We start from the raw sequence: 10,539 nt of genomic DNA, 5'->3' as shown, positions 1-10,539 counted from the left end.
CTAGATCAGAGTCAGCGAGCCATCAGCCATCAGCTCAGCAGCCTCTGCAAGCGGTAAGTACACTCCTATGCGCACACACACACACACACACACACACATTTTTAGACTCGCACCTAATCCCGGTTTGACATCCTAATCCAAGGTTTGAAACAACGGTCCTCAACCCCCGGGCCGCGGACCCATACAGTCCGTGGTCATTCATTACCAGGCCACACAGAAAGGATAAATAACCGACATTATTTCCGTTTTATTCATTTCGGAATTTGAAAGATGTTTTGAAAAATTACTGGATTTTCTGTTACATTCGTCTACAGTATGTCACTCTTGGCGCGAGTCAAGGCGCACTTCTCGATCACGTGGTAGTTTACCGCTAAAATGAAACCCAGGAGATAGCAAAATGAGTTTAAAAAAAAAAAAGGTCTTGGGAAGGGGAAAAGGCCCAGCCAGGAGACAGAAGAGGAGCCTACGACTTTCAAAAAAAAAGAAGACTACTTTTAATAGACAGTATCAGGAGTCCTACCTAAAATATGGTTTTATCTCAATGGGAGATTCCCACGCACCAAACTCGTATTTTTCTTCCACTCTTTACCTGCGGTGTGTCTTATTTTGAAGGCACATTTAAATGTTACCATAGTGACCTGACAGGGTTGCGGCCAAATAGGACAATCCTCGTGTTTATTCTGTTTAGAAAATACCAGTTTTCATGCAGGTCATATCATATTATTTAGTTGTATTTATCTCTCCTTAAAAGCCGATCCCTGAAAATATTGTTTGACATTAAACCGGTCCGTGGGGCTAAAAAGGTTGGGGACCGCTGCCTTCGATAACATCTCAAAATACAAGTTGACTGACTACAAGTCGATTGATGGACTTGATTTTTTCAGATTCCTGCCTCAGCTGGCGGAAACGCGTGATGAGTTTCTGCGTATCGGTGACGATCTGGACACTGCGACTCTGAAGAATGCTCAAGTGTCTCGACACAAGACCATCGAGGCCGAAAGAGCGAGTCACCTGCTCATTGCTACACGGAAATGCTACCAACACTTTGCCCTGGATTACTGTCTGCAGGTATTGACACATGCAACATCTTTCTTCAAACGTTGTTTACGCACATGCCAAGTGGAAAGTGGATAGATAAACACACACACACACACTTTTCTTTTTGTTGTATCTGTTGATTAGTTTTTCTACTCTTTCATCTTTTGTATTATTATTATTTATTTATTTATTTTTATTTTTTTGTCATTCAGCTCAACACATTCAAGACTCAGCAGAGAGTGGACTTCTTGAACTCGGTAGGACTATGACTTCACTCATGTCTTACCTTAGCTTTGCTTAGAATTAATATTGGGACGTAGCTCTTAGTCAATCAAGCCCAAAAGTAGAGGGTAAGAAAAAAAACGTTCTTTTCAATAATATGTTTGCTGTGCTCCCACTAGTCGAAGTACGGCATGCTGATACCGGTAATATTGAGTTTGCGGAAAAATAATTATGTAGTATATTCCATCTGTTTTTAACCATTCAAAGGGGCTGACATTTTACGCTGCACTCCCTTCTGCTGTCACTGTTGATTTAATTTGATGTCAAAGTATACCGTGTTGAGACTCGTCAGGGGTACGTTAGATAACTTTTTTTTTTTTTTTTTTTTTTTTTTTTACTTCTGCTGTAGGTTTTTACTCTTACCTGAATCCCAAACCATTGTCCTAATACATTTGACATGCAGTTTGCTTTTTTTTTCTGAAAGTTTCTAGTTATTTCTTTTCAGCTATAATACAAACATCCACACTGATGCGGACCAAGACGTACATCAGCTATGTCTAATAATAATTATAATACTTGGAACAGATATTGTTGTTATTATTAGTGTCAAAGTCTGAATAAAGTTGTGTTGTTGCGTTGAGGTGTTCTCCTTGGTCAACGCTCAGCTGACATTCTTCCATCAAGGCTTTGACCTGCTCCGAGACCTTGAGCCCGGCATGAAGGTCATGGCCACACAGGTGGATGCAAACACACATTCGCATACAAACAAAACAAATGACGCACAAAGTTCACTTGTGACTGTTTCCGCCGGCTCCACTCAAGACGATTCTTTTGACTCTGTCCTCAGTTGCGCGAGCGCTCGGCTCAGTGTGCGAGCAAAAGGAAAGAGCTGGAGAGCAATCATCTGCTGGTCCAGCAACAAGTAAGTCACCTACATCACCAGCACACATTTTTACATTTCATCAGCCATATAGGATAATTCCCAGTCATTTTTCAATATTTTTGGAAAACAAGGGGAAAAGAACATTTTTAGAACAAACATTGGTAATTTTGATTGGGTCTTCTTCCTTTCGCGGACTTACTCCCCCTCTGTTGATGTTACAATATCAATAAAAAATACCAGTTATTAAAAAAAACATTTAAGAAGAATTTTGTTTCGTAGGCTGGAATGGATTAATGACATTTCAGTTCATTTCAATGAAAAATAATAGAAACATATATTATTATTACGATGGGACAAATATAAGATCTGTATTTTTTTCCACAAGTTATTTGTATTATTGTATTGGCATTCTGTGTATACAACTTACAATGACAGTGGATAATAATAGCTTATTAACTTTTTTTTATTACTAGTGTAGATAGGAATAAACATGTTTATGTGCTTTTTAAAAAAAAATAGTCATATTTTTACCGCTAAACATCATTTAAAGAAAATATGGCAAAAATATATTATTTAAAATAATCTTTTTAGTTCGAAAAAAATGAGTTCTATTGAAGACAAAAGTAACCTTTTAATTTTTTTTTTTCTTCTTCTTTTTTGGGGGGGAAAACGACATAATTTTGCCTGCGTGTGTATGTGTGTAGGATGCCTCAGGAGAGACGCTGTTCCAGTTGGGTCGTGGGACTGACGACATCATCCAAGGTTACCTCTTCAAACGCTCCCGCAGGAAGGCAAAAATGTGGAAGAGGTCACATGTCTCCTTGTAACCTCAACATTTTTTGAAATTCTTCCTTCCCCCCTGTAGTTAGTTACTGTAGATTTTAAGGGGCACGAACACGGATGGTCCAAAAAGGCTCCACAAGAAAATGCCAAAAGCAAAAACATGATCGAAATCCTAAAATAAAAAATTATATCCGTACTTTTTATGTACAGATGCTGGTTCTCCATCAGAGACAACCAACTCATCTACAGGAAGTCACACAAAGTAAAAAAAACAAAAATCAATCCACTAACTGGTCATAAAGTCATAATATGTCTGCTATTAATTTTCATAAGGTCAAGAGGTTGTGACGGTTAATTTTCCGTTTGGCTCGTCAGGAGGCGTCCACGCTTCTGTTTGAGGACCTGCGATTGTGTGCCGTCAAGTCTTTGGAGGACCTGGACCGACGATTCTGCTTCCAGCTGATGTCTGTGCACAAGTGAGTTAAAAACACATCAACCTTCAACTCAACATAGTCAACACAGTTGTACCTGAAGAATGATGGATGAGTCTGAGTTGACAAGAAAACCATGAGGACAAGACAGACGGGATCGAACTTTTAAGATGAATGTCTGTTTAGTGAGTGGGTCCCCCATTTTGTCTCATTATGTTCCATATTTTGTCCAGTAGTCAATCACAATATCCCCCATTACTGTCTGTACTATTTCATGTTGTATTGTCCCATAATGTCCCCATAGTCTCCCATAATGCCCCCTATTATGGCCCGTCAGGTGTTGTGCACTTCAGGCCGACTCTGAGCAAGTGAGGCTGGCATGGATGGAAGCGTTACAGGGGAGCATCGATATGGCGTATCGAGAGCGAGGCCAAGCCACGCCCACACAGGCAGGCTCCTGCTACCTTCTGCTACCTCATCATGCCAATAATACTAACTAATAAGAAAATTCACAAAAGTGTCCTTCAGCCTCAGGAGCCCCTCCCGCCGAGCGGCGGTGACAACGCTGCGGCCAATCAGAGGACGGCGGTGCTGGGCGTGGCTCTGCAGGGCACTGGCAACCGTTGCTGCTGCGACTGCGGCGAGGAGGAACCGCGATGGGCAGCCGTCAACTTGGGCATCACGGTGTGCATTCAGTGCTCAGGGATTCACCGGTACTGATACACGCAAGTCAAACAGTTGCCACTAAAAAGAGTTTTATGTTTTTGTACCAGTTAAGTAAAATTTTCTAAGATTAAAAGTCACACGGTTTTAATGGAAAAAGTCAAATCTAATCAAGAATATACTTGAAATGTTCTTTGAATTAAGTCTTTTTTTGTAAATAAAAACATTAGATTATTATGGTCACCATTAGGGTGGTCCACATTTTCATGGCAAAAAAAAAAGTTTGTCGGATTCGTCGGGCCGGGTCGGAAATCTTGTCGATACTATGACACAAGGATGTGTGCAAAATTTTATTCCGATCGGATAATTTTATCCCATCCCGCAGAGCGACCAAAGTTTCCCCTATGGAAAGAATGTTACGGGGCTGAATGGTAGTACGGTTTCTCCCGTACAGTAAGGATTTTGTGGCTGGGCTGAATGTTGCCCGAACGATCACCTCCTGACTAACTAATCATTCCATCGCTGCTCTCAGCAGCCGGAGACAAACTCAAACGCACGCCTAACACACAACGGTCACCTACTGGCGAGCTAATATCTTTCAACTGAAGTCGAGAATCGCCGGAATTCTTACTGGACGCTGAGCTGAGGACGCTTTTCGACATCGAACATCACCACGGCTCGTCGGCGCGCTCGTCACCTACGGGTGGTGAACGACTTTGCGGAGAGGGGCGTCGCCCTCATCAGCGCGTTCTGCGGCGCCATCACGCGCGACGAGGAACAGCGACAGCACCTTCTGCAGGTCGTGGAGCGACACCGGGCGTTGCACCCGTGCGCGAAGTAGGCATGGGATGGCACGCACGGCGGATTTCGTTTTTTTTTTGCGGTCTAACAGTGTCACTAGTGTTGATGGACATTATAGACAGATGGACAGATAGACAGATGGACCAGTTAACATGGACCAACAATCTCACCAGTGTTGAAGGATAACCACGGTTGCCTTTTTTGCAATACATGCGTTCCTGTCTTCCGTCTTTGAATTATTGCAAGTGCGAACTGAGCAAAACAAAATCCTTACTGTACGGGAGAAACCGTACTACCATTCAGCCCCGTAACATTCTTTCCATAGGGGAAACTTTGGTCGCTCTGCGGGACGGGATAAAATTATCCGATCGGAATAAAATTTTGCACACATCCTTGTGTCATAGTATCGACAAGATTTCCGACCCGGCCCGACGAATCCGACAAACTTTTCCAAAATGGACCACCCTAGTCACCATTTTCCCGAGGAAAAAGATGAGTCTTGTAATTTTCAAGAAAAAAAAGTCATATTACCAAGAATAAAATCATATAATTTAGGAAAAAAAAGGATGTAATATCCTGAAAATTAAGTTATGTATATTTTTTTTCAAAGAAAAGATACAATGCGATGATGATGCAAACATGAATATTTGGTCAAGGTGAAAATGTGTCATCTTAATAGATTAAAGTCACATTTCCTACAGATTGGCTGTCTCGGATCGGCCGGTGTTTTGCATTTTGTTTTGCATTCAGGGACATTTTGTAAGGAGTGAATCTTTCTCATTTTATACAATCAGATTTTTTTTCCCCCAGTATTTTGACATTTAGATGCAAATTTTGACGATTCATGGGTCCGGTTGGTCCCAATGCCCCGCAAATAACTATAAAGTAAATAAAAAAAGTTGTATGAATAGACTGGTCCATCTTCTGATCGGATCGGTGATGGGATATTGTTTTGTTTTGTTTTTTTACCCACTAATCGGTAATCAGCTCCCAATTTTTTTATTTTTTTTTTCTTCCTGTCTGTTGATGCATACAGGAGTCTGGGCGTCCACGTGTCAAAGGTGCGCTCACTCACGCTGGATTCATGGGAAGCGGAGCAACTCAAGGTGAAACTCATGCACAAATGATGGAGTCATTCGTAAACTCTTTTCACACAGCCACCTTCCTCCCTCTGATACTACAGTTTTGCCCCGCTTTATTGTCATTCATCGTTCGCGCCCCTGCTTTATTGCTGATGTTTTATGTGTTTTATTTATTTATTACAGTTGAGACAAGTCGCAATTTAGAGTTGCTTGCCTTCTGTGTGGTACCACATTACCACTTAGGGCTGTGTAAAAGGAGCTTACCATTCCAAAGAAGTTTGTGATCATAAAAGCAAGACTTCCTGTGTTTGTGATATAGCTGCTGTGCGTCCTCGGAAATGACGTCATCAACAAGATTTACGAGGCACAGTGTTTGCACAGAGTCAAACCCACCACGGAGAGCCCGCAGTAAACACGACACACGCCTGTCATTCAATCTGTGATCAATACTGGATGATTGACTGCCAAACTCTTTGTCAGTGCTGAGAAGGAAGCTTGGATACGAGACAAGTACGTCGAGAAGACCTTTGTGAGGCGGAATGGCGACGATGATGGCCCAAGTAAGTACATTTCATCAACAAATTGGCGGCAGTGGTTGTTTTTGTACGGTGGACGTAAAAAGCCGAAGCGCCACTGTTCAGTTGCCAAGGTTTTGTGTCGTCAAAAAACTGAGATCAAGGAACATAATTTCAAAACCCAAGGTGAAATATAAGCCAAATATCTTTTGGAGAGGCGCTGTGAAAAAAAAGAGGTGATTACTCAACTGTGTACACCCTCTTGTAACTGGGGATGTGGCTCAGTTCAGATTCAAGTATTGGCACATCAAAATATTCCAACCTAAGAATCACACAAAAAGACTACTGTAATAAAAGCCCGAGGTCACATGAATGCCAGAAGTTATTTACATTTATTAATTTTGGTGTAATGTTTTTTTCGATCTTAGAAACCTGTCATCTAGCAGGCGGGGTGTCGACTTTTTGTATCCACTGTGTATTTCGTATATGTTGTTGTTCACGTGGAGTGGTGTATTTGTTGAAGTGCGTCATGACAACGTTGAGGCCTCGCTACTCTTGCATCTCTACCGAGCCGCGGTGGCTGGAGACCTGGTCGCCTTGGTGACGGCTCTGGCCCAAGGGGCACCGGTGAACGGGACCCTGGCCCAGGAGGAAGGACGCACGGCTCTCATTGGGGCCGCCCAAGGGGTGAGGGAACACGGGTTACTTTTATGATGCAGTCATGAAACATTTTTAGAGGAGGAAAAAAAAGAAGTAATATTGTGAAAATATTATGAAAATAAAACGGGTGTTTTTTTTTTCTTTGACATTTTTTACTTTAAAAATGTAGTATCATGGGGATAAATTTTCTAAAAGAGAAAAATATATATTAATGAAAAAAAAGGTTATTTACAAGTTATACTGGGCATAACATGAGAATAAAGTCTTCATAGTAATTTGTAATACGACAAGCATAAAGTCATAAAAGTGGCACTTTTTAAAGAATCCATTTGGAATTCTACACCAACTTTGATACATTTCGAATATCACAAGCCATTTATTAGATTGCAGTCCTTATATTTAATGTTCATAAAGTAAGACTAAGAGTAAAGCATTTAGTTTTTGACAACTGGAAAATGTTAACAGAATAAAGTTTATTATTTTGATAATAAATCCAGCATATTCAAGAAAAAATTGGAAGATTACAATTGTCTTTTTTTTTTAAGGAATCAATTTGGAATATAATGAGAGCAAATTATTGTGATGTATTTTTTTAAGAAAAAAAATCTAAATCTTACTGGAATAAATCAACAATCGATTTCAGATTATTACAATTTTACAGTCTGTTTTTATATACTGTAGATCTAAATAGAACTTTAAAACACAAGACTAAAATCTTTATTGAAATACTTCGAAATGAAACAAAGTCCATTTCTCTGCAGGGGTCGCTGTTGGCATCCGAGTTTTTGCTGCTGAACGGTGCCAACATTAACCACAGAGACCTGAGGGGGCAAGGAGCTCTGCACGCAGCAGCCACCGCTGGACACACCGGGTCACTACACACACACACACACACACACACACACACACACACACACACACACACAGACTGTGACGTTCCTATCGGCCCCCACAGGCAGGTGTGCTTGCTGCTGAAGCGAGGAGCCAATCAGTACGCAGTGGATGAGAGCGGACGCGACCCACTTGCCATCGCAGTGGAGACGGCACACGCTGACATCGTCACGCTGTGAGCTGATGAAGAGCACGCGACACAAGACTCAACAAATACGTGCATACAATGAAACCTCCATTTATCGCAGGAGGATATGTTCCAGTCATCAAGTTGTTTCAACCGAATCACATAGTAACCAACGTTCGCTATCTGAATGCTCCCGTAAAATGCGATATGCTGTAGACGTTCGAACTGAATTTACACGCTGTGAGCTGATGAAGAGCACGCGACACAAGACTCAACAAATATGTGCATACAATGAAACCTCCATTTATCGCAGGAGGATACGTTTCACTAATCAACATGTTCAACTGAATCACATAGTAACCAAAGTTCGCTATCTGAATGCTCCCTTAAAATGTGATATGCTGTAGACGTTCAAACTGAATTTTGCATCAATGTTACGGTAATTCTCAACCGTCAAATAACTGCTACTTTAACAATCACAGGGCTGCTTCGCATACAAAAACAGAGCATACAACAATACTCACAAGGAGAATAAACTGATAAATGTCATGGAAGATTTTATTGTAATTTCCCTGTGTAGGTTGCACGTCATCACCATTTGGACACCACCCAACACGAATAGCTAAGCTGCCCCTATTGGTGTGGAAGCAGGAATATATATACAGTATATTAGACGGATTATATCGTCACAACCCGGAAAAATGTAGGACTCTTTCATAGACACCTTTTGAGAGAGAGTCACAAAACAAGAGTTGGTTTGGACAAATCTTGGGTGTAAATTTGTCGCTATGTTTTGCAATTTTTCTTGCCCATGGCAAAAAAATTTTTTGCAACTTGACAAGTAAAAATATCCAATCCATAAGGAGAAACTGTGGGGGCGAGAGCATGTCAAGCCCAGTTTTAATGTCACATTGGGGCAGAAGCTCAGACAAAAGATTGACTTGCTTAATTTCACACTCAGTGAGTGGACATTAAAAAGTCATTATCACATCATATAAGCACTTCAATCGGTAGATTGTAGTTTTTTGTGTCCCTCCCTTGTTTGGTCCCTCTAGGCTGCGCATGGCCAGAATGAACGAGGAGATGCGAGATTCTGAAGCAGCGTTCGGAGCTACGGGTGAGTCCACGAAACTCTTAACGTTTCAGCTTTGTGATTTGCTCAGCAGCATCCGTGCGGTCCTTGCAGGAGATGACCAAACCTTTCAGGACATTTTCCGAGACTTTAGCGATATGGCATCACATGACCCGGAGAAGCTGGCCAGACGAAGATTCGGCCGCAAAGAAGACGATGGGAACCTGTGAATGTGTTACATACTTGGTAGAATTTTCATTCGCAGTCTTAATTATCACCTAACTCACTCACTGTCGGGCAGAATTGCATCTCCAAAATGACTACTTTTCAGGGACCCCCCCACCCCCCAAAAAAAATCAACTGTTATGCAACACAAACACCTTCATTATGTTTAATCGCTAAATTAATGCACTCGGGGGGGAAAAATTGCCAAATTACGTTATTGATTAAAATGGAAACATATAGCGCGCCAACCAAACCAAAGGCCTGGGAAAGCTTGAGTGCTCGAGGTCATTAAATTTATATCTAAGGTTTTTTAATGTAATAAAACAATTCCCATGTTAATGTTATAATTGAAATCACCATAAGGAAACTACCAAGTAATAAATGTCCTTTTCGTAATAGTACATTCTGTCCATTTTACTGGTTAATGTTAGGTTAATAATTAAATTATTGGAAAAAAATAAGGTATGGGTAAAAAAAAAGACTGACCAATATATTATTCCAATAAATCAATTCACTATCACAAATGTTATTACATTAACTAAATATTTATATTTTTCACAAACATGTTTGTATTTATCTACCCGTCCTTGATGGGAACACACGTATTTGTGAAGTAGCTGATGTTAACGTAAGCTCTTCTTGTTACCCAACATGCACCAGAATGTTACACCCAAACAGTAAAAAAGTGAAAACTTAAGGGAAGACATGTTAGACTCACCGCTAAGTTAACGTGATATTTTTTTGTTTACTAGGTCACAAAGGGAAATTTTGCCTAATTTAAACCATTCCATCACTTTGCAAGACAAATGTTTACGTAGCAGCTACATTGCCTTTTTTAACAGTGAACTTATCACTCTGCTGCTCACACGTTTGTTTTTGTCATTTTACTAAAGAATTACAAATGAGTTGCTGCTAAAACAAAAAAAAAAGTCATGTCAATGTCCACTAGGTTGTGTACATTTCATTGTTGACTGTTACTACTGTAATACTGTTTGTGCATTAAAAACTATTCAAAACCAGAAAAAGGCTTCCCTCCTCACATACAGGTATATGCTATATGTTAGAATTTTGTACTAATATACACAGATCCCAAAAACTTTGGGATTTTGGGCTTGGGGCGAAATTCCAGGATGAATTTAAAATGCA

The 10,539-nt window shown here is 40.6% G+C and overlaps 1 protein-coding gene across 3 annotated transcripts in view; it reads left to right on the top strand.

The window, feature by feature from the left end:
* LOC109518472 (arf-GAP with coiled-coil, ANK repeat and PH domain-containing protein 3) overlaps window positions 1–10,412 on the top strand; it is a 14,949-nt gene extending 4,537 nt beyond the window's left edge. Inside the window, exons 3-20 of one of the 3 annotated variants that reach the window (XM_019874312.1) lie at window positions 1–53; window positions 885–1,068; window positions 1,251–1,295; window positions 1,902–1,997; window positions 2,108–2,182; window positions 2,848–2,951; window positions 3,137–3,188; window positions 3,302–3,402; window positions 3,695–3,806; window positions 3,886–4,070; window positions 5,858–5,927; window positions 6,223–6,311; window positions 6,384–6,463; window positions 6,942–7,105; window positions 7,840–7,949; window positions 8,034–8,144; window positions 9,152–9,213; window positions 9,263–10,412. The exon at window positions 1–53 is cut by the window's left edge and continues 3 nt beyond it. In XM_019874312.1, the coding sequence (XP_019729871.1) occupies window positions 1–53; window positions 885–1,068; window positions 1,251–1,295; window positions 1,902–1,997; window positions 2,108–2,182; window positions 2,848–2,951; window positions 3,137–3,188; window positions 3,302–3,402; window positions 3,695–3,806; window positions 3,886–4,070; window positions 5,858–5,927; window positions 6,223–6,311; window positions 6,384–6,463; window positions 6,942–7,105; window positions 7,840–7,949; window positions 8,034–8,144; window positions 9,152–9,213; window positions 9,263–9,450 (1,881 nt within the window). In that variant the 3' untranslated portion in view covers window positions 9,451–10,412. The remainder of the gene's footprint in view (window positions 54–884; window positions 1,069–1,250; window positions 1,296–1,901; window positions 1,998–2,107; window positions 2,183–2,847; window positions 2,952–3,136; window positions 3,189–3,301; window positions 3,403–3,694; window positions 3,807–3,885; window positions 4,071–5,857; window positions 5,928–6,222; window positions 6,312–6,383; window positions 6,464–6,941; window positions 7,106–7,839; window positions 7,950–8,033; window positions 8,145–9,151; window positions 9,214–9,262) is intronic. The other 2 variants (XM_019874309.1, XM_019874311.1) reach the window with 2 other exon arrangements.
* Window positions 10,413–10,539: the final 127 nt, after the last annotated feature.

This window comes from Hippocampus comes, unplaced genomic scaffold (genome assembly GCF_001891065.2).
Source record: "Hippocampus comes isolate QL1 unplaced genomic scaffold, H_comes_QL1_v1.1 scaffold125, whole genome shotgun sequence".
Classification (NCBI taxonomy): domain Eukaryota; kingdom Metazoa; phylum Chordata; class Actinopteri; order Syngnathiformes; family Syngnathidae; genus Hippocampus; species Hippocampus comes.
This window is presented reverse-complemented; position numbering and strand designations above follow the sequence as displayed.